Raw genomic sequence first — 23683 nt, 5'->3', positions numbered from 1 at the left:
AGGTCTAATACATACATCCCCACATAGAGAGATTTCATGAATTCTACTGCAGTCTTCACCATTTCCATAGCAAAGAAGTTCTTACTAAAGATGGTGACCTATCTACAATTTAGTATGGTGATACATTTCTTTACACCCCAACACCCATCCCATTGTGTTCTAATAAGAACTTCAAGGTGTTTTCTCAAATTTTCCATCGTCTTGCCGAAAATTGCGTTATTTATTAGTTTAAACAACCTTGTTCAAAATCATTCTCCACAGAAATCCTCATTTCAATATTTAAATCAATATACAGGGTGTTACAAAAAGGTACGGCCAAACTTTCAGGAAACATTCCTCACACACAAATAAAGAAAAGATGTTATGTGGACATGTGTCCGGAAACACTTAATTTCCATGTTAGAGCTCATTTTAGTTTCGTCAGTATGTACTGTACTTCCAGTTGGCCCAATTGAAGGAAGGTAATGTTGACTTCGGTGCTTGTGTTGACATGCGACTCATTGCTCTACAGTACTAGCATCAAGCACATCAGGACGTAGCATCAACAGGGTAGTGTTCGTCACGAACGTGGTTTTGCAGTCAGTGCAATGTTTACAAATACGGAGTTGGCAGATGCCCATTTGATGTATGGGTTAGCAAGGGGCAATAGCCGTGGCGCGGTACGTTTGTATCGAGACAGATTTCCAGAACGAAGGTGTCCCTACAGGAAGACGTTCGAAGCAATTGATCGGCGTCTTAGGGAGCGCGGAACATTCCAGCCTATGACTCGCGACTGGGGAAGACCTAGAACGACGAGGACACCTGCAATGGACGAGGCAATTCTTCGTGTAGTTGACGATAACCCTAATGTCAGCGCCAGAGAAGTTGCTGCTGTACAAGGTAACGTTGACCACGTCACTGTATGGAGAGTGCTACGGGAGAACCAGTTATTTCCGTACCATGTACAGCGTGTGCAGGCACTATCAGCAGCTGATTGGCCTCCACGGGTACACTTCTGCGAATGGTTCATCCAAAAATGTGTCAATCCTCATTTCAGTGCAAATGTTCTCTTTACGGATGAGGCTTCATTCCAACGTGATCAGATTGTAAATTTTCACAGTCAACATGTGTGGGCTGACGAGAATCCGCACACAATTGTGCAATCACGTCATCAACACAGATTTTCTGTGAACGTTTGGGCAGGCATCGTTGATGATGTCTTGATTGGGCCCCATGTTCTTCCACCTACGCTCAATGGAGCACGTTATCATGATTTCATACGGGATACTCTACCTGCGCTGCTAGAACATGTGCCTTTACAAGTACGACACAACATGTGGTTCATGCACGATGGAGCTCCTGCACATTTCAGTCGAAGTGTTCGTACGCTTCTCAACAACATATTCGGTGACCGATGGATTGGTAGAAGCGGACCGATTCCATGGCCTCCACGCTCTCCTGACCTCAACCCTCTTGACTTTCATTTATGGGGGCATTTGAAATTTCTTGTCTATGCAACCCCGGTACCAAATATAGAGACTCTTCGTGCTCGTATTGTGGACGGCTGTGATACAATACGCCATTCTCTAGGGCTGCATCAGCGCATCAGGGGTTCCATGCGACGGAGGGTGGATGCATGTATCCTCTCTAACGGAGGACATTTTGAACATTTCCTGTAACAAAGTGTTTGAAGTCACGCTGGTACGTTCTGTTGCTGTGTGTTTCCATTCCATGATGAATGTGATTTGAAGAGAAGTAATAAAATGAGCTCTAACATGGAAAGTAAGCGTTTCCGGACACATGTCCACATAACATATTTTCTTTCTTTGTGTGTGAGGAACGTTTCCTAGAAGTTTGGCCGTACCTTTTTGTAACACCCTGTATTCTTTTAACCAGAGTGACTACTTAAAGGAGATGGTGCAGGTGATTCTAACCAGTTCCGTCCCTAAGCTGAGACACTACTGGAGGTTTCTGTAATGCATGACGTATCTCTGCTTGTTCCCCAGCGTTGTCATCAGTTTTGGGATGGACCCTCCTCACAGAACTAGTTGCTCTGGACATGGTGGCAAATCGCTGTGTGCATCATCCATACTAATAGGGCATTTGAGGTCTGCCTCCAGGACATACCGTACACCAGAGTCAGCTGCCACACTAATGATATTTCCACCTAATCTCTTACATTCGTTTTTGGACAGCCATCGAAACTCACTAATTGGCAGCGATTATTACATGGCATACTCCTACAACTTATTCACATCCGGGTACATGATGTAGCTTGAATCAAGGGGTGCATTGAACCTCTCGTCCATCCGTGGTATATTTGCATTACGTGCCTATTGAAATATTGGCAAAGTCTTCCACGGATCCTTCACTTGCAGACGAGAAGCATGTGAACATTGGTCAATACTTCGACGTCGACTTCCGTTTTCTTGAGCATAGTGTCCCAAGACAATCCAGGTACTGTGTTACAAGAGGCAGTGTCCGCAGCATATGTGGTCAGTTATAAACTCCAGAATTTCTCAAAAACATCTGCAAGCAAATACGCGTCTATGTCCATATAAAGCTCTGCAGGCTCCCCTAAATTTAGGATGTTGAACTCCTGCCAAACATTCACAGCATGCTCATACTCTGCATCCAATATGGCATCGCCTGTAAGGTTATTGGTGAATGCAGTTATGTCGGGTAGTTTGGTTTCACTGAGTTTTCCAATACAATCCAGATACTTGTTTGGGAAAACCACTTTCCTTTGCCCAACCTGAAACCTTGTGTCGTTGGAATAAGCGCCTTGAGTGATATGCATATCCTCCTGAGGCAGAGTTTCAGCAAGTTCCTGGAGTGGTTCCTACATAAAATGTAATGAGTCCAGAAAGCTGAGCATAATTCTTGCTGTCATTCATTTGGAGAATTAAATATATTCCTCGACACTCTCAGACAGGACACTGATGTAATCCTTCTCAGTACCGAAATCAGCCAAGTGCCCAACAAGAATGTTGGTATCATACCCCTCAAATTGTGGAAAAAGATGGGTATGTGTATGGTTATTTGTACTTCAGACTGCATGTGTTACAGGTGGCACTGCAGAACTTCCCTGTTAGATGACAGTGGTCCCTATGAGGAGTTTCCATTTCCCAGAATAACGGCTGCCTACCGATATGATAATCAACCACCTTCTTGTGCAAATAATCATTCTACTTTGACTTGGTCATGGGAATGTTAGGTGCTGTAAAGCTTATCAACCTCCCATGAAAGTTCTTCTAGCTCAGAGAGTAGCCAAATCGTGGGATTATCCTCAAAATATGATTTTTATGACTAAGACTTGAATCGTATGAACATACAACCTGATACACTAAAACATATACTACATGCTTTTCTGTGAATATGGTATGTGAGACTGTAAGGTCGCTTTCACAATGTGTCACAGTAGTGAGGACGCACACAAAGTCAGCATACAGTACAAGATGGCAACGTTCCTAATGGTGGGCATTCTTAATCTTTAAGATATTGTTTTCCTCAGTGGACACGACAACACATATTGGTTTGCTGATAGAGCAATCCATGTGTACTTTGCCAATAATCCACTTGTGGACAATGCATTGAGGCACCTAAGACAAAAATGCTTTACACGTTTTTTATTTAATTTTTTTTTTTTTTTTTTTTTTTTTTTTTTACAATTGGGATGAAGGGAGTTGAGACATATATTTGACGCATCTGTAGTGATTATTATTCTTATTCTAATTATTCTTATTATTATTATCGCCATCAGAGAATAACAACATATTTACAAGCAGCTTAAACTGACTGGCAAATTCAGAGAAATGAAGGAGTCTGACAACTTTGTAACTTTGCCGTCTATATCTGGCTTGTTCTCCTTCAGACCACAAACGTGAACTGAAATCCCAGTATTCTGTGCCTCAGATTTAGAAACGCCCTGGATGTTAAGAGGGAACTTGATAATGTCAAAGTTATACAACCCACGAACGGCAAGCCCGAATTGACCATGCAAAACAATAACTGAGTTTTTTTTAATTTGGACATTAATACATGCCTGCTTTGTCTCTATATTCTTATGAAGCTTGATATAGCTGGATCCCCCACTTGCGGGGTCAAAGACATGTGTATGGATGTCGAGGTGTAGTACTCGGCTGAGTGCTTTACCTCAGCCTCTAACTTCCATCTTCGAAAACTTGGCCTGTATAGCACCCAGAGTGGAATCATGAAAACACTTAGCGATTGAGGTACCCCAGAGTCCTGTTTGGGAGGATGCATGAACTCACAACACAGCACTGCATTAATGATTTTGAGGAGCTCTGTTTCCAGAATACGAGGTGCATTCAAGTTCTAAGGCCTCCGATTTTTTTTCTAATTAACTACACTCCTGGAAATTGAAATAAGAACACCGTGAATTAATTGTTCCAGGAAGGGGAAACTTTATTGACAAATTCCTGGGGTCAGATACATCACATGATCACACTGACAGAACCACAGGCACATAGACACAGGCAACAGAGCATGCACAATGTCGGCACTAGTACAGTGTATATCCACCTTTCACAGCAATGCAGGCTGCTATTCTCCCATGGAGACGATCGTAGAGATGCTGGATGTAGTCCTGTGGAACGGCTTGCCATGCCATTTCCACCTGGCGCCTCAGTTGGACCAGCGTTCGTGCTGGACGTGCAGACCGCGTGAGACGACTCTTCATCCAGTCCCAAACATGCTCAATGGGGGACAGATCCGGAGATCTTGCTGGCCAGGGTAGTTGATTTACACCTTCTAGAGCACGTTGGGTGGCACGGGATACATGCGAACGTGCATTGTCCTGTTGGAACAGCAAGTTCCCTTGCCGGTCTAGGAATGGTAGAACGATGGGTTCGATGACGGTTTGGATGTACCGTGCACTATTCAGTGTCCCCTCGACGATCACCAGTGGTGTACGGCCAGTGTAGGAGATCGCTCCCCACACCATGATGCCGGGTGTTGGCCCTGTGTGCCTCGGTCGTATGCAGTCCTGATTGTGACACTCACCTGCACGGCGCCAAACACGCATACGACCATCATTGGCACCAAGGCAGAAGCGACTCTCATCGCTGAAGACGACACATCTCCATTCGTCCCTCCATTCACGCCTGTCGCGACACCACTGGAGGCGGGCTGCACGATGTTGGGGCGTGAGCGGAAGACGACCTAACGGTGTGCGGGACCGTAGCCCAGCTTCATGGAGACGGTTGCGAATGGTCCTCGCCGATACCCCAGGAGCAACAGTGTCCCTAATTTGCTGGGAAGTGGCGGTGCGGTCCCCTACGGCACTGCGTAGGATCCTACGGTCTTGGCGTGCATCCGTGCGTCGCTGCGGTCCGGTCCCAGGTCGACGGGCACGTGCACCTTCCGCCGACCACTGGCGACAACGTCGATGTACTGTGAAGACCTCACGCCCCACGTGTTGAGCAATTCGGCGGTACGTCCACCCGGCCACCCGCATGCCCACTATACGCCCTCGCTCAAAGTCCGTCAACTGCACATACGGTTCACGTCCACGCTGTCGCGGCATGCTACCAGTGTTAAAGACTGCGATGGAGCTCCGTATGCCACGGCAAACTGGCTGACACTGACGGCGGCGGTGCACAAATGCTGCGCAGCTAGCGCCATTCGACGGCCAACACCGCGGTTCCTGGTGTGTCCGCTGTGCCGTGCATGTGATCATTGCTTGTACAGCCCTCTCGCAGTGTCCGGAGCAAGTATGGTGGGTCTGACACACCGGTGTCAATGTGTTCTTTTTTCCATTTCCAGGAGTGTACTTACCCGAAATCGATGAAACTGGCGTTACTTCTCGACGTAATCGCCCTGCAGACGTACACATTTTTCACAACGCTGACGCCATGATTCCATGGCAGCGGCGAAGGCGTCTTTAGGAGTCTGTTTTGACCACTGGAAAATCGCTGAGGCAGTAGCAGCACGGCTGGTGAATGTGCGGCCACGGAGAGTGTCTTTCATTGTTGGAAAAAGCCAAAAGTCACTAGGAGCCAGGTCAGGTGAGTAGGGACCTTGAGGAATCACTTCATAGTTGTTATCACGAAGAAACTGTTGCGTAACGTTAGTTCGATGTGCGGATGCGTTGTCTCGGTGAAACAGCACCCGCGCAGCCCTTCCCGGACGTTTTTGTTGCAGCGCAGGAAGGAATTTGTTCTTCAAAACATTTTCGTAGGATGCACCTGTTACCGTAGTGCCCTTTGGAACGCAATGGGTAAGGATTACGCCCTCGCTGTCCCAGAACATGGACACCATCATTTTTTGAGCACTGGCGGTTACCCGAAATTTTTTTGGTGGCGGTGAATCTGTGTGCTTCCATTGAGCTGACTGGCGCTTTCTTTCTGGATTGAAAAATGGAATCCACGTCTCATCCATTGTCACAACCGACTAAAACGAAGTCCCATTCGTGCTGTCGTTGCGCGTCAACATTTCTTGGCAACATGCCACATGGGCAGCCGTGTGGTCATCCGTCAGCATTCGTGGCACCCACCTGGATGACACTTTTCGCATTTTTAGGTCGTCGTGCAGGATTGTGTGCACAGAACCCACAGAAATGCCACCTCTGGAGGCGATCTGTTCAACAGTCATGCGGCGATCCCCCAAAACAGTTCTCTCCACTTTCTCGATCGTGTCGTCAGACCGGCTTGTGCGAGCATGAGGTTGTTTCGGTTTGTTGTCACACGATGTTCTGCCTTCATTAAACTGTCGCACCCACGAACGCACTTTCGACACATCTATAACTCCATCACCACACGTCTCCTTCAACTGTCTATGAATTTCAATTGGTTTCACACCACGCAAGTTCAGAAAACGAATGATTGCACACTGTTCAAGTAAGGAAAACGTCGCCATTTTAAGTATTTAAAACAGTTCTCATTCTCGCCGCTGGCGGTAAAATTCCATCTGCCGTACGGTGTTGCCATCTCTGGGACGTATTGACAATGAACGCGGCCTCATTTTAAAACAATGCGCATGTTTCTACCTCTTTCCAGTCCGGAGAAAAAAAATCGGAGGCCGTAGAACTTGAATGCACCTCGTAGGAAAGTATGATTTCAGAAAACCAGTCAGGTCTCTGTGCCATCTTGCTGGGTTCTAAATGCATAATCAGTCACCTCATAGTTTTGCTGTTGTACCACCCTACTAACCTAGAGTCTGTCTGTGCTAGGATGGGAGACGGAACTGCCACTACTCACATGATCACTATTACTACCACTATTAGTAGCAACCGAGGTCTGCGACCATCCTGTGAGTGAAGCAGGTTGTGTGGTGGAGCCACAAGGTGTGTGGCACAGTGCCACATCCCTGTGAGGGCGCCAGTTCGGACGATGAGTAGATTCCAGCGTCGGGCTAGGAGGAGCACCCAGGCTGCACGGATGGCTGCCGTGACCTGCCGGCATTTCGCGGCCACAGTCTGGTTGTCTGCAGTGGAGATGTCCTAACGTCTGGAGGGGTTGAAGCCCATGGGGCCAGAGTGGTGCCGTGGCGTCGGAGGCAGCGGCGGAGGTGGCAGGGCGAGAACAGCGGGGGCGGTGGCAGCTGAGGCTGCTGTGGCTCGTGCAACGGCGAGCCTCGTCCTGGGGGGTGAGGCGTGTCACACAGGGTCGTATTTTGGCAATGCCCTCTTCACCTGCCCCAGCACCTACGCTACTGTGTGCTGCAAGGGTGGTGTAGTGGACCATACCCCCGACAGTGTTGGCTTACTGATTGTAGAGAAAGAATAAAGAAAAATAAGTACACGTGGTAAAAACTCGCCTGCTGCTGCTGCTGCAAAGAAAGAAAGAACACTAATTATATGTATTACAAAAAATAAATTACCTCCATCAGCCTCCGCCTGCGCCGATATCTCTGGCTCAAATTCTCAAAATGGTTCAAATGGCTCTGAGCACTATGGGACTTAACTGCTGAGGTCATCAGTCCCCTAGAACTTAGAACTACTTAAACCTAACTAACCTAAGGACATCACACACATCCATGCCTGAGGCAGGATTCGAACCTGCGACCGTAGCAGTCTCGCGGTTCCAGACTGTAGTGCCTAGAACCGCTCGGTCACACCGGCCGGCTCAAATTCTCAGAGAAGCAGCTCTCACTGCAGTACCTCTTTGCATGGCGCAGCAAGAACCAACCAGTCTAGCTTACCGGTATCACCTACAACAACAATAACATAGTGGAATGAGATTTTCACTCTGCAGCGGAGTGTGCGCTGATATGAAACTTCCTGGCAGATTAAAACTGTGTGCCGGACCGAGACTCGAACTCGGTACCTTTGCCTTTCGCGGGCAAGTGCTCTACCAACTGAGCTACCCAAGTTTCTGTAAAGTTTGGAAGGAAAGAGACGAGATACTGGCAGAAGTAAAGCTGTGAAGACGGGGCGTGAGTCGTGCTTGAGTAGCTCAGTTGGTAGAGCACTTGCCCACGAAAGGCAAAGGTCCCGAGTTCGAGTCTCGGTCTGGCAAACAGTTTTAATCTGCCAGGAGGTTTCATATCAGCGCACGCTCCGCTGCAGAGTGAAAATCTCATTCTGGAAACATCCCCCAGGCTGTGGCTAAGCCATGTCTCCGCAGTATCCTTTCTTTCAGGAGTGCTAGTTCTGCAGGGTTCGCAGGAGAGCTTCTGTAAAGTTTGGAAGGTAGGAGACGAGATACTGGCAGAAGTAAAGCTGTGAGGACGGGGCGTGAGTCGTGCTTGGGTAGTTCAGTTGGTAGAGCACTTGCCCGCGAAAAGCAAAGGTCCTGAGTTCGAGTCTCGGTCCGGCACACAGTTTTAATCTGCCAGGACGTTTAATAACACAGTGATTTAAAAATCAGGAACAGCATTATGAAAAAATTAACGAAAAGAATGTGTTCTTACACGACATCTGCGATAGGCTTGTCAGGGATGGTGCAACTCCTCGAAATCACCTACAACAGTAAGAGCATATAGATTTAAAAACTTATACGAATACAGGGAATACAACATTACGAAAAAATTTTTTCATAAGAATGTGTACTTAACATGTCGGAATCACCGGTGGAGGCTGCTCTGAGGGCTGTACAGGCTCGACAGTCTGCTTCCTCTCAGCTTCCACTGCTCATCGAGGTCAGGCAACATTTCATGAATGAATGTTGTAACAACAAGGAAACTTTCTTCTAGTGAAAATATACTACTGAACTGATAAACTCATGCAATGAAATAACGAAAATATACTTCGAAATCTAAACACCTTAATTTGATGAACACTTGCTACTAAATTCGTTATAACAAAAACAGAACACTCAGAGCAACGAAAAAACATAAATATACGTCGAAACTTGAAGACTCAGAGCAACGAACACAGAAACACTTGCTGTGAAAATGTGTACTTACACGGCAATTCCTCCAGGCACTGCATCGGACGTTTCCCTCTGCCACTGACGCTGCTTATGCTGCTAGTAAAGGCTAATCGCTTCATGGCTGTGTTGGATGACGACAACTTGACAAAAGAAGCAAACGGGTGCACTAACGATGGTGACCGAACGTATTCACATTCTAGAGTAGAATGGAAATGATTGTGGAGGGGGTAGGGCTTATACAGGATGAAGATTAATAAACCGGACAAACTGCAGGGACCGATTACTGATTGTAAATGGAGGAAAAACGGTCCTATGAACGTGTGTCCCGAAATGCATCGTTGCCATGGTAGATGATGCTGATGAATGAAAGTTCCTCTGACTATGTGCCATGTGTTCCTTGACTGTGTGATTGACGCACTGTACTGTAAGCAGCAGAATGGTTCAGTATTCATGTCAGGAACAAGTCGATATGGTGTCTGTGTACAGCCAAGCAGACGGAAACGGTCGAGAGGCAGAACTCGATTATCCAAATCTGGTGTATGCACAGTTCGTCGCCTCCCTGCATGTTCGTCTGTCTAAAAGGACCCATGATCATAAAAACGCCCAAAAGGGTTTGAAATATTGTGTGATGTGACTGTTGCCTGTTAGGGTACTTGTTTTGGTATAGCTGTACTGCCTCTGGAGCATTTCCATTTGGTTAGCCGTACACAAACACCATATCAACTTGTGGATATCGGAGCAGTCTGTTGCTTATAGTATCCTGTGTCAATCACACACCCTGCAACACACAAGGAACACACGGCATGTGGTCAGAGAAACTTCCTTTCATCAGTGTCATCTATTGCGGCAAAAATGCATTTCCAGACACAAGTTCCATAGGACCTTTTTTTCTCCATCTCCGGTCAGGAATATGTCCCTGCAAGTTCTGGGTTTTATTAATGTTCTGCCTGTACAGACTGAAATTCTGCCCACTAATTTGGTGGGAACCTGTAGGAACACTTATACAGGGGGAAACTGAAAGCTGCAGGTTCAGAATGTTGGGTATTGTTCACATCCTTCATGACCATCCATATACCGATTGCAGGTGGTAAGACAGGGAATGCCTTTGTCGGTGTTCACCAGTCCTTCCCAGAAAAGTCGGTTGTCGGCTACATCAAAACAGGTGCAAACCCCTGGGACAGGTATTGTTCCATCCTTCAGATCACCCACATACCGAACGCAGGTGGGAAAATGGGGAATGTCTTCGTCGCCGTTCGCCAGTCCACCCGGAAACCAGTTGTTGGCTACATCGCAGCCTTGGTAAGTGTCCTGGCCTTTGCCATACAACTTTTCCGAATGTGTCTGATACAAACTCTTGTGTGTGGAGACAGAAAATGCTCTATCCTTCCAGGAACTACTTCATGCTTTTACCAGCGTCTTTCAAATGCTCAGGTGATCACAGTCCTTCGGACACCAACAGGATAAACTGAGCAATCCCTCAAGTGCCCCACCTGTGTGGGATGACCTGTGTGTGGAGAGAGAAAATGCTCTATCCTTCCAGGAACTACTTTATGCTTTTATCAGCGTCTTTCAAATTCTCAGGTGATCACAGTCCTTCCGACGCCAACAGGATAAGCAGAGCAATCCCTCAAGGCCCCCACCTGTGTAGGTGACAGGAAATGCACTGTCGTTTGTCAGTCTTTCTAGGAAGGTCTTTGAAGCTGCTGCTACAGGTTTGCTGACGCAAACATGCTGGTGTATGGGGTGGTTCACAAGGGATGAGCATCCTTCACACAGAATGCATGAAGTACTGGGTGATCAAAAAGTCAGTATAAATTTGGAAACTGAATAAGTCACGGAATAATGTAGATAGGTAGGTACAAAATGCTTGAAATGACATGAGGTTTTATTAGAATCAAAAAAATACAAAAATTCAAAAAATGTCCGACAGATGGCGCTTCATCTGATCAGAATAGCAATAATTAGCATAACAAAGTAAGACAAAGCAAAGATGATGTTCTTTACAGGAAATGCTCAATATGTCCACCATTATTCCTCAACAATAGCTGTAGTCGAGGAATAATGTTGTGAACAGTACTGTAAAGCATGTCCGGAGTTTTGGTGAGGCACTGGCGTCAGATGGTGTCTTTCAGCATCCCTGAAGATATCGGTCGGTCACGATACACTTGCGACTTCAGGAAGCCCCAAAGCCAATAATTGCACGGACTGAGGTCTGGGGACCTGGGAGGCCAAGCATGACGAAAGTGGCGGCTGAGCACACGATCATCACCAAACGACGCGAGCAAGAGACCTTTCACTCGTCTAGCAATATGGGGTGGAGCGCCATCCTGCATAAACATCGTACGTTCCAGCAGGTGTTTATCAGCCAGGCTGGGGATGATGCGATTCTGTAACATATCAACGTGCCTCTCACCTGTCACGGTAGCAGTTACAAAACCAGAATCACGTATTTCCTCGAACAAAAAAGTCCCGATAACGGTAGATGTGGTAAATCCAACCCATACCGTGACTTTCTCGTCGTGCAATGGAGTTTCCACGACAGTTCTAGGATTTTCGGTAGCCAGAATTCTGCAGTTGTGGGCGTTGACAGACCCTCGGAGCGTGAAATGAGCTTCATCGGTCCACAACACGTTACTCAACCAGTCGTCATCTTTCGCCATCTTTCGAAACGCCCACACCGCAAATACCCTCCGCTTCACTAAATCGCCAGGTAACAGTTCATGATGCCGATGGATTTTGTACAGGTACGCCTCAATACCAACCAAACAGTAGTGTATGGAATGCCGGTGCGACCTGCGATTGCACGAGCGCTGACTTCCCCGTGCATAGACGAACCCGCTACAGTCTCCATTTCTTCCTGAACTGTCTCAGCAGCATTACGCCTTGTGCTCGGTCGGCCACTACGGGGTCTATCGTCTAAACAACCCGTGGCTTCGAACTTCGAAATCATTCCCGCCACAGCTGCATTTGTCAACGGACCTTTACCCGTTCGAATGCCCTTCCTATGGCGATAGGATCGTAACGCTGAACTAGAACATTCCCCATTCAGATAATACAGCTTCACTAAAAGGGCCTTTTCAGGTAACGTCAACATGCTGCGACTGCTGGCGCATCTGATTCTCTCTCATTTTTTTTTTTTTTACTTTATTGTTATTTTAAAGCCTGTACAATAGGCAGGCTGTCAGCAGCACACTACGCTGCTCTTCAGCCATAGAATATACAAGCAGCAAAAACAGTGAGAAGACACAAGTTACAGAACGGTGGGCAATAAAACAGGAGACACATAGAGACAAACACGGAGCCGTTCACACTCGTCGATAATCCACACTGCTAACTGATGAGACGACGCACGAACACTGAAGATGACGATGGCACTGGTGAACGAGGGAGTGTGACGGTGAACACTGAACATTAAACACGACGGCACACACGAAACACTGATGGCGGTGATCTCCGGCGCGCGAATGTCCACGTAGCGTGTGCGAGTCCGGGAACCTGCCAAGAGGGGAACAGGGGTGAGGTGGGGGAGAGGGGAGAAAAAGGATGAAAATGGCTGAGGAGACGGGGGCAGGAGGAGAGGGACAGGGGAGGGGAGGCCCGGGGGAGGAGGGGGAGAAAAGGAGGAGGGAGGGAAAAGGGAGAGAAGGAAGGGGGGGTGCCCAGAGGAGCAAACACAGGAGGAGGGCAGGAGGATCAAAGTTGGTAGGAGGGGTAGATGGAGGGGAGGAGGGCATCATCAGGGAGGGGGAGGTGGCGGAAGCCACCTTGGGAGAGGTTAAGGAGGGTGGAGAGATGGAGACCGGGTGGGACGTGGGAATACAGACGCGGCAGCGGGCGGGCATGGGAGAGGATCGGGGAGACGAGCGGGTGAGGAGGATCGAGTTTGCGGGAGGTGTACAGGATCTGTATCCTTTCAAGGAAAAGGAGGAGATGGGGGAAGGGGATGAGATCGTACAGGATCCGCGTGGGGGAGGGGAGACGGATGCGATAGGCGAGGCGGAGAGCATGACGTTCAAGGATTTGGAGGGATTTATAAAAGGTAGGGGGGGGGGGGCGGAGATCCAAGCTGGGTGGGCATAACAAAGGATAGGGCGGATGAGGGACTTATAGGTGTGGAGGATGGTGGAGGGGTCCAGACCCCACATACAGCCGGAGAGGAGCTTGAGGAGACTGAGTCGGGAGCGTGCCTTGGCTTGGATTGTCCGGAGGTGGGGAGTCCAGGTGAGGCGACGGTCGAGGGTGACGCCAAGGTACTTAAGGGTGGGAGTGAGGGTGAGAGGATGGCCATAGATGGTGAGATAGAAATCAAGGAGGCGAAAGGAAGTGGTGGTTTTGCCCACAATGATCGCCTGGGTTTTGGAGGGATTGACCTTGAGCAACCACTGGTTGCACCAAGCGGTGAACCGGTCAAGATGGGATTGGAGAAGGTGTTGGGAGCGCTGTAGGGTGGGGGCAAGGGCAAGGAAGGCGGTGTCATCGGCAAACTGGAGAAGGTGGACGGGGGCTGACGGCGGCGGCATGTCCGCCGTGTACAAAAGGTACAGAAGGGGGGAGATGACGGAGCCTCGGGGCACACCGGCAGAGGGGAAAAAGGTGTAGGAATCCGTGTTATGGACGGTGACATAGGAAGGACGGCGGGAGAGAAAGGAGCTGATCAGATGGACGTAGTTAATGGGAAGGGCGAAGGTTTGGAGCTTGAAGAGGAGACCGGAATGCCATACGCGGTCATAGGCACGTTCGAGGTCCAGGGAGAGGAAGATTGCGGAGCGACGGGAATTAAGCTGTTCGGAAAGGAGATGAGTGAGGTGAAGGAGAAGGTCGTCGGAAGAGAAGGACGGCCGAAAGCCACACTGGGTAACGGGAAGGAGGCGGTGCAGGCGGAGATGCTGGTGGATGCGTCGGGTGAGGATAGATTCCAGGACCTGGCTGAAGACCGAGGTAAGGCTGATGGGACGGTAGGATGAGACGGCGGACGGCGGTTTGCCAGGTTTAAGGAACATGAGGATACGGGATGTTTTCCACAGGTCGGGATAGTAACCGGTGGACAGGACTACATTGTAGAGCCTGGCCAGAGTGGAGAGGAAAGAGACAGGAGCTTCACGAAGGTGACAGTAGGTGACACGATTCTCTCTCTCATTACAGCTTCTTTTATACACGATTGTCACGTGCAGTCACTGACGTTTTGCTGTCCAGCGCCATCTGTCGGACATTTGTGAACTTTGTTTTTCTTTTTTTGGTACTAATAAAAACCCATGTCATTCCAAGCATGTGTGTCAATTTTTACCTCTCTATCTACATTATTCCGTGGTTTATTAAGTTTTCAAATTTATACTGACTTTTTGATCACCCGTTATATTGTTCAGTCAGCACTCCTTTCAGTAAATGTCTTTTATGCGACCACTACAGGCCGACAGACTGCATCAGAGTGCTAGCAATACAACAGCCACAAGACGCCGACAAAGTGGTGCAACTTCTGGTCTGCGTGCGAAGAAACAAAGTCCCACACTATGCAGCAGCGTGGCACAGCAGACTGCTGCGGCGAGTGAATCTGCTCCCAGTGCTGCAGCTCACACGGTGCTCCAGGCACAGTGCACTATGCACTAATGGTGTTTTCTAGAACTGTGCATCTGCTTGGGAAGGTGCAGGTATCATTGTGGACACCGTTTGCAGTGCATGTTAGGCAGTATCTTTAGATTTTTGTTAGCAATGGTTTTTGGATCTTTATAGACATGGGTTTTGGCGATATGTTACTTGATGATCTGTAATTGCGTAATTAGAGCAGGACATCGCAGACGGAGCGATCACACCAATCTGTTTTGTCTAATGTTACTCCAACATCAGTTCTGGCTAAAATATTTCTCATTACAAGAGGTTCACTGTAATATGACAGCAATGTAGTTTTTGCAGTGGAGTACCTAGCTTTGAACCATCGAATCTTCTCCACCAACGGAATCCATTGGGGAATGTATATTTCAGATTTTCCTGACCGTAGCGGTCGCGCGGTTCCAGACTGAAGTGCCTAGAACCGCTCGTCCACATCGGCCGGCGAACTTCAACAACCAGGGATTATTACTTGAAGTTTAGAATGGCTGCGGAAAATAAAGTGAGAGGCTCAACTGCGGAATGGGAAGTTGCAAATGAAAATAGACATCCAAAAAAGTGCATTTTGCAAATTCTATAGATTTTAAAACCTCTCACATTAATATTGCATGGGTTTTCACTTAGTTAATAGCATGCTTTGGATCCTGGGAACAGATGGCGAGAGATCTTATTCGATTTCAAAGGAGAATTGTACATATAGGCAGAATTAAATTGCCAATATTGCAAGCTAGTCGTAACAGAAAGTCAGAGCTTAACAAATGCATATGTGTTCACATTCTGTACTGTTTGCCATAAAATGCAGTTCAGTGTCAGTTCAATTTTATTAAGACAGATACCGCTGTCAAAACTTGGTTAGCCAATGCAGATGTCTCAGATATTTACTCGAATTGTAACAACCTATGCTTTACAATAGATCATATTCTAAAAAGTGTTGAAGGTGAATAAGAAACTCTTGGCAATACTTATTTTAGATATGGTGAAAGAAAATTAAATACGTTTGAAGATGGTGGGCTACATACCAGTTGGTCTAACTCATTTTACGGAAAAAATACTGCTCTATTATTGGCTCTTTCATTTTAATGAGTGCTATTTTTTTTTAATTTCTCGTGTCTCATCTTGCATTTTTAAATTTCCCACCATCGCTTTCTTGGATTTGTAAATTTCCCATCAACGCCTGTTTGTATTTTTATATTTCTCTCCCACTGCCTTTTGCGTATTTTTTAAAAAATTTCCAGCCACTTCCATCTTCGAATTTTAAATATCTCATTACTGCGAACATGATATCAAGCGTTTGACATGATGATTAAAACTTTTTGACTATGTGTTTCAAGACAAGAGGTGGAGAGAGAGGGGCGTACTGTCGTCATTGAAAAGCAGCGTGGCCTGTCACATGATGATGATGACTTATTGATAAGGGAATACATGGCTTGTGGTGTCACAAATGTAAACAAATTACAAAATTTTTTGATCAAGTGCACCGGGACCATTATAGTCATTCTCTTCACTCCTACAATGAAATCTTATTGTATTTTCATTTTATGTGAACGTAATTTCTCTCAAGCTCTGATTATTTTAATCTGCATTCGTATATAGGCTATATATTGTGTAACCACGTCATTCGTTTTTAAGTCAACCACATTTGAATTTACAGTCACATATTAGTTCATTTATAATCAGCAAATTTTTGTTTCAATGTTGCAGCTATAGTGTACCGGTGCATAAAAGTCACGGCGAATTTAAAGCCTCCAATCTAATGCCAAGGCGGGACTCGAACCTTTGCCTCTGCTGTACGAGGCAGCAAAAATACCTCGAGACAATAGCAGCCAGCAAGTTCTACAGTTCTGGGGCTGTGCAAGCGAATTCTTCAAGCAAAAAATTTACCACTTTTTTTCAGTATGTTTTGGACCGCGAGGCATTCGTTACTTTTTAATGGTGCAGGTTTAGCGATCTTAAGTGAAGAATACAATAGCTGTGCTACATAGTATACTATAAAGTGTGTGCATGTAGAATTAATTATCTTCCTATTGTATATGTGCATACTCTATTTTATTATTGCTGGAAGCGCACGCGCTGCGCCTGATGTGTATCCTTGAAACAGTGTCAGTCGACTCTGTTAGCGTCACGTGATGCGCAGTTGTTTTACTTGGGTCGAGAAGCAAACCTGAGTAGACGTCAGTGCTCAGTGGAGTTGGAAGTGGCAGTGTGTACGAAGTGTTTGTGCTGGTTGGGGGAAGTGGTGTGAAAGCTAGCTCCCGCAATGACTACTGAAGAAAAATTTAGAGCAGCTGTTAATGTCATCCGGAATTTACCAAAAAATGGTAGGTACAGTGTGCGTTTTTATATTTTAACCAGCTAAATATATCACTTAAATAATTATTTGGTGTGTCAGTGATTACTGCTGTGAGAATAGGTTTGAATTGAAAGTACCATAGTTTTTTTTTTATTGTTGTGATATTATAGCATTACCGTTTAAACGAGGACTTCAGTAAAGTTCCTGAAGTTTTATTGCATTCATTCCGTGAGTAGATAGGCAGTGATAAAATTCTGATGTGTTGAAACAATACCTTTAAAATTGATAACTACAATTAAAAGCCATAAATATATAAATTAATGACGTGCATTCGCTTGGAAGCTAAGCACAATTTGCAACGAGACTCTTGAATAGAGTAATGAGTGGCTAAAAGTATTGTTACTGTTACTATAGCTCTAAGCTGAGAATAATCTCCAACTGTTTCGGGATTCCATGTCGTTCTGGTAGTAAGATATGGAAGGAATAAACTCACTGTCACTCGCATTTTGTCAAATGTTAGTTTTAGTGCTTCCCTTCACTTAAAGACCCCATTTGCAGTAATCAGAAAGGAGCTCAGTGTTTATAACATCACGGTTTGCCTAGAGATACCAGCTATTTGCAATGACTATCAAATTATAAAATCACAGGACGATACCTTACAAGTAGTAGCGTTTTACCTTCATGAAGAGTCTTCTAGCTTTTGTACTGTGCAAGGAATTGTATGTTCTGCCATTCAGAATGTTGATATTCAATATTTGTTTCTGCCAATTGATGCCATTGCTAGTTAGCAGGTGAAACAATATTTACTGCTAATAACTTCGGAAAATTCGTAAAAATGTTTACCTCATGTCTACTGTGAAAGTAGCATGTTGACAAATGTTAGACTAAACGTGGCATGCAGATAGATTGTTCTAATCCTGAATGATTTAAATAGTTTAGTTTCCTCGCGCCCCTCCACCCCCCCCCCTCCCCCTCTCGTGTGTGTGTGTGTGTGTGTGTGTGTGTGTGTGTGTGTGTGTGTGTGTGTGTGTGTGTGTGTGTGGAGAGACAATTATTCTATAAATAACCATTTTTTTGCATAATTACTTTGTTTTGGTCTTAAGGGAGTATGAACTATTTTAGAAAATAAACATACTTCTTCATTTAAACTGGACTATTGTTATCAGCCATTCATGTGATGATTTGGTTGTCATCATTGTTTTTCATGGTGGTGGTGGCACGATATGTCACTAGCAACACAAGAGATTTTTTAAAAATAAATAAATTATGGGTTGGAATGTAACATAAACTGTGCAATTAATTTACTTTGTTACTGTGAGTGTGTGTGAAACCTCACACTTTTAAACAGATCGTTTCATGGACTTGCTCTTTGTATGCTTTCACAATTTTTACATGTTTGACAAGGAAACGCTGTCAGAGTTCAGTGTAAAATGTTTCAGGAAGAAACCATTTATGATTTAGTGCTCAAAAAATGATTTCTACAAATTTGGCCCTAATTTTCACAATAGATTTTATTCATACCAGGTGAGATGATGGAGTGGTTAGCACACTGGACTCGCACTTGGAAGACGGTGGTTCAAATCCACATCCAACCAGGCTGAGTTAGGTTTTCCGTGCTTTCCCTAAATTGCCAAGATGGTTCCTTTGAACAGTGCATGACAGCACATTTTATTCCTCATACTTTCATAAAGGGACCTTGTGCTCTGTCTCTAATGATGACACTATTGATGGGATGTTAAAGTCTAATCGTCCTACCTTCAGATCTTATTCATAAATGTTTTGCCAGTGGGGTTGGAAAATAAACAGTGTGCAGAGTAAAAGTAAAAACAGCAGATGGATTGTTATAAAGAACAGCAATTAAACATTAGTGTTATTCTGTACATACGTTAGCTTTGCTGTGTGTTTATATATGTCATGGCACTCATTAATTGCTCTGCATAACTGTAGCAGGTTTTCTTACGGTGAAGGTGCAATTCAGTCCCAGATATTTTTTTCAGGTTTTTTCTTGTATTTTGCTGTTATACCTGGTGGAAGAAGCTTTGCGCTACTTTTGTGCTTTTTTTAACAGCAATGCAATGTATTAGGGACTACGTTTGTTATTAGTACCTATCTGTTGAATCAGAAGTTAAAAGATATTTTCTCTAAATTAAGTTGCATCGTAGCATTTGCATTTTTTTTAACCTCTTCTAACTTTCACCATTACTGTTTGAATTGCTAATTAGATGGACATCACTGACTTGTAGACAGTTTTTAGTCTGCCACTTCACTGCAGTAGTTGCTCTATATTCTGTGATGGTGGCAATTTATGAATAGCCTCTTGGCTGTGTTTTGTTTGTCATGTAACAATCACATTTAACTCAGTGTCATAACTGTTGACATTTTACCAAGGCTGGGTAACATCAGCTCCTGCAGAATAGTCATTTACACTTCCTCCTTTGTGCTCTTGTACAGAATTTTGTCACACTAGTGTTACCTGTAATTTTTTGTCTGTTGGTATTGTGTGAACAGTTATGACAAGAAAATGTTCCAAAATTCTTGATATGTGGCTATAGCCATATTGTAAAGTACTGGTGATAGTAGAAGTACAAGGTAACTTATTATAATTTGCTAGTTAATTGTGTGTTCCACAAATGATGTGCACAGTAACACGTTATGGTATGGAACATGCTAATTAGTTTCTCTTGTCTATTCTATTGCTGCTGATACTGTGCCCTGGATTGCTTGCATTAACAACTTCTTATTAAAGAAAGCCTGCTGTTAGATACTTCCAAAGATTTTGTCCACACTACCAATTTAATATCAGTTACTTAAAAATGGAAATCTAAATCACGTGATTAGAGGTGTGAAATTATTGGTTGGAATAGGGTGAGCTAGCTAACTAATCTGGCATGATATTGTGGCTTGCTGCCATGTAGAATGCATTAACCATTGGCTTCTGTTTCCTGTATCTACATATGCACTAATGCTTGTGAGCCACATATCCTGCATGAAAAGTGTCATATTTTCACTCCTTGATTATGCCCAAAGAATTTTTACATTCCTGTTATATTTTTATGATGTTGGGTGTAAGAGCACTATAATCCAGACTTTCAGGATACTTTCCTCATATTTCCATGTAAAACCTCATTTCCTGAAATTCTTCATGATACATTAACTGTATCGGACTGTACCAGCATACCACTTTTTTTTCCTTCATAAAATAGTCACTCTTCCCCTTGCTTATGCCTAGTTAAGTCGTAATTCTTAAGTTCACAGGATTGTGTGTCAAATGTATAGGATGAGATGGACAAATCAGATGGCTTCTGCATTCTCCTAGCCTAAACCCACTGCACTTTTATCTGTTTTGGTACTTGAAAACTCTTGTGTATCAAACATAACAATGTGCAGAAGAATCTACATTTCTGTATTGAACAAGTCTTCAAAACCATATTCAGTACTCCAGTGTTACGTCATAACATATAGAATTTAATGTGAGTGTGGGTTAATGCATGTATTATTACTAATGGAGAACATTCTGAGCTTTTCAGTTAAGAGCAAGCTTCAAGTGGTATGCTGATACAGTCCATTTCTGTATGTTTCCTGTGTTTAATGTCGACCTACTCTGAAGAGTCGTAGAAAATTATTTCTAATGTGGAACTAAAGCATTTCCAAAAATATGTCCACTTACCACGTTTTCTTCTTCCACTTGTGAGGAATGTGTGCTGAAAGTTTAGCCACACATTTTGTTGCATCCCTGTATACTGTAGATATGGGTAGCATGTTGTAGTAAAGTGCATGACGAACAATTGTAATTACCTTTCCCTTTTTACATTATTGTTGCCTGAAAGCACTCCACCAACTAAATGCTGTATTTACTGTATGTAATTTTAGGGGTATTACAGAAGCGTCAGATTCCATCTTTCTGCTTTGACCCATGACGCCATCAATGTGATGGTAACGGGTACTCCCAGCATAAACAAAATGACAACAATGATGTCACTGCATACACACGCGAACAAAAGTAAGAATGACACAATAATGTCTCACTCCAAAAATAAAATGAAACCAGCAGGACAACTGCGGGATATTGGAGGTGTAGGGCTGGTACAAGCTAAATATGCAATAATAAAAAAAGCACCCCACCCTCCCAAAACAAATAATATCAAAAATTTAAATTACAACATTCTACTACACCAACAAAACCACAGGAGTCAAACATTTCCCTTGCCCTGTATACGTCAACTGCAGATATCAATACCAAGCAAATAGCACCTGCAGCTTACCGCACCAACTACCTAAACTCAAAACCACGTTAGAACAATGACAACCGAACCTCAAATGAACGCAATACCATATGTTAAACTCGGCATGTCCACATACACCACCAGAGGGCATGATTAAATACAACAACATGACATCTACAACACAATAACTCAGAAACCCTGTGCCATAGTGACGTCACACACACCACTACCATTACGTCATGGGTCAAAGCAGACAGGTGGAATCTGATGCTTCTGTTGATGCATTTTAGGTTATTGTTCCATTGCATGCATTCATATTTTTTGTGTTTTAGTAGTATGTAGTTTAGTAGTTATCTTTTAGTAGTTTCAGGTATCAAAAGTCCTTGACCAGTTACAGCTTTACAATTAAGTCTCATTAATTTTTCTTTCTCGATACTCGTTCTACTATACAGGGGATATTTTTTCAGCTTTCGAGACCAGTCAGTGAGTATTTTTATGAACTCATTTACAGATTGGCACAGTCATTGTCTTTCACTACAAAAAAATTAGTTGTTCAGCCAAGTCGTCATTTTCAGAAACATCAGTCATATTGGGCAGGTTGTTGTAGGAAGTTTCTCACAAATTTGTGAGACTACTAAAGCTGAATAGTTGCCATTAAAGTATTGGTAGTTGTGATATCTCAGTCTTGGACTGATTGTTTCGAATAGTTTTGCTACTTGATGTGGAATGTGTTCCATATAACACCTCTCGATATTTGGTTTTTCAGTGTCGAGCACTACACTTTCCAAGATTGCCATTAGAACAAAGTAAATAACTGCCATTTTTTTTTCCTTCACAGACTGGTAGTTTCCATTTTCCACCTGCTCTTATCTCAGTGCCCACAAAGAATGTAATATATCCTTGCATAATGGTGTATTTTGTAGGTTCAAACAGTCCAAAGGAGTGTTCCCTAACTGGTGTTACAATGCACCTCAATCTTTCTGCACTAATTTCGTACAGCAGAATTATTCTCTTCACTGCTGAGTAAATAACAATTTAATCACCCCCTTCAAAAAAACTCTAAACTATTTCAATATTGTTGTGCAAAGCAGACAGCCTTTTCCAGGTACTGAAGATGTTTCCTTGTGCACAGATCCATTGAACCCATAGTGAAAAAAAAAAAAAAAAAAACAAACAGTACCACAGAACTGCTTGCCACTTGAAGTCTTGCACTCTGAGGCCTGTTGGTTATGGCTGATAAGGCACAACATCGAGTTATGGTCTGTTAAAAAAAAAAATATATATTCATTTGCAAAAACAAAATTGAAAATATCTGACAAAACTCCAGAGAAAAAGAGCCTGCCAACTCGTAGGAGAGACATTTTCAATTTCATTTTTGTAAAATACTGCTTATCACATCTCTCATGTAACATCCAGTGTTAATAGATAGTGCCAGTTTCCTATTGCTAAAGAAATTATTTTCAAAGTGAAATTTTACTTGCCCATTCCGTAGAGCCGTCCCAAATTAGTCTAATGTGGTATTTGTCATATCAGTATGTTTTAATAGGAACAGTAAAACATGAAAATTAACCAGTACTCTAGCAGCAACTCAGCAGGGCTGCTTACTGCACTAGCCGACAGTGCAGATCAGGGCAGTGCTGTCCCTGTTGGGCACTGGTTATTTTTCATGTTTTACTGTCTCTGATAGTACATATCGCTAAACCGAATATAGCACTAAAGTAATCTGGGATCACCCTATCAAACAGCCACATAAAATTTTGCTTTAAAAATTGTTTTGTTTGTAATGGGAAACAACCGACTTTTTCTGTTGACTGTGTGTCACACGAAACATATGATATGTCGATGTGACAGCAAACACACCAACCCTCCTTCCTTCCTCTGAAACTAAGGTCCGCATACCACATTGACATATTGAAGTTCAGTCCATAAGTAACCTTTTGTAGTGATTGTGAAAAATGTTTAACTGATTGCCAGGGGAGTAGAGGTAGCAGAGAGCACCCAGCCATACAACAGTGCACACAGTTTGTCTGTAAAATTATAAAGTTCCCCGCAGTTTCTTATCCAGTTTGGATGTAATACTGTTGTTAGTAACTCACAAAAAAATGCATTGTTGAGCTATACAACTCCCTTGGTGTTATTGAAAAAGGAAAAGGTTTTTATCAACACACGTTTACACTCTTTCCTTGCCCTTTCAAACATAATCCAGCACAACACAATTACAAAACTACACTGTGCAATCAGTTTTTGTAGTTATC

General features: G+C 44.1%; 1 protein-coding gene across 3 annotated transcripts in view; it reads left to right on the top strand.

Annotated features, from left to right (window-relative positions):
* The first annotated feature begins 17071 nt into the window (after positions 1 to 17071).
* LOC124722948 (acyl-CoA-binding domain-containing protein 5) overlaps positions 17072 to 23683 on the top strand; it is a 150357-nt gene continuing 143745 nt past the window's right edge. Inside the window, exon 1 of one of the 3 annotated variants that reach the window (XM_047248113.1) lies at positions 17072 to 17233. In XM_047248113.1, the coding sequence (XP_047104069.1) occupies positions 17173 to 17233 (61 nt within the window). In that variant the 5' untranslated portion in view covers positions 17072 to 17172. The remainder of the gene's footprint in view (positions 17234 to 23683) is intronic. The other 2 variants (XM_047248112.1, XM_047248114.1) reach the window with 2 other exon arrangements.

Source organism: Schistocerca piceifrons, chromosome X, assembly GCF_021461385.2.
Source record: "Schistocerca piceifrons isolate TAMUIC-IGC-003096 chromosome X, iqSchPice1.1, whole genome shotgun sequence".
Lineage (NCBI taxonomy): Eukaryota > Metazoa > Arthropoda > Insecta > Orthoptera > Acrididae > Schistocerca > Schistocerca piceifrons.
The sequence above is the reverse complement of the archived record's forward strand: the minus strand, read 5'-3'. Positions and strand labels throughout refer to the sequence as shown.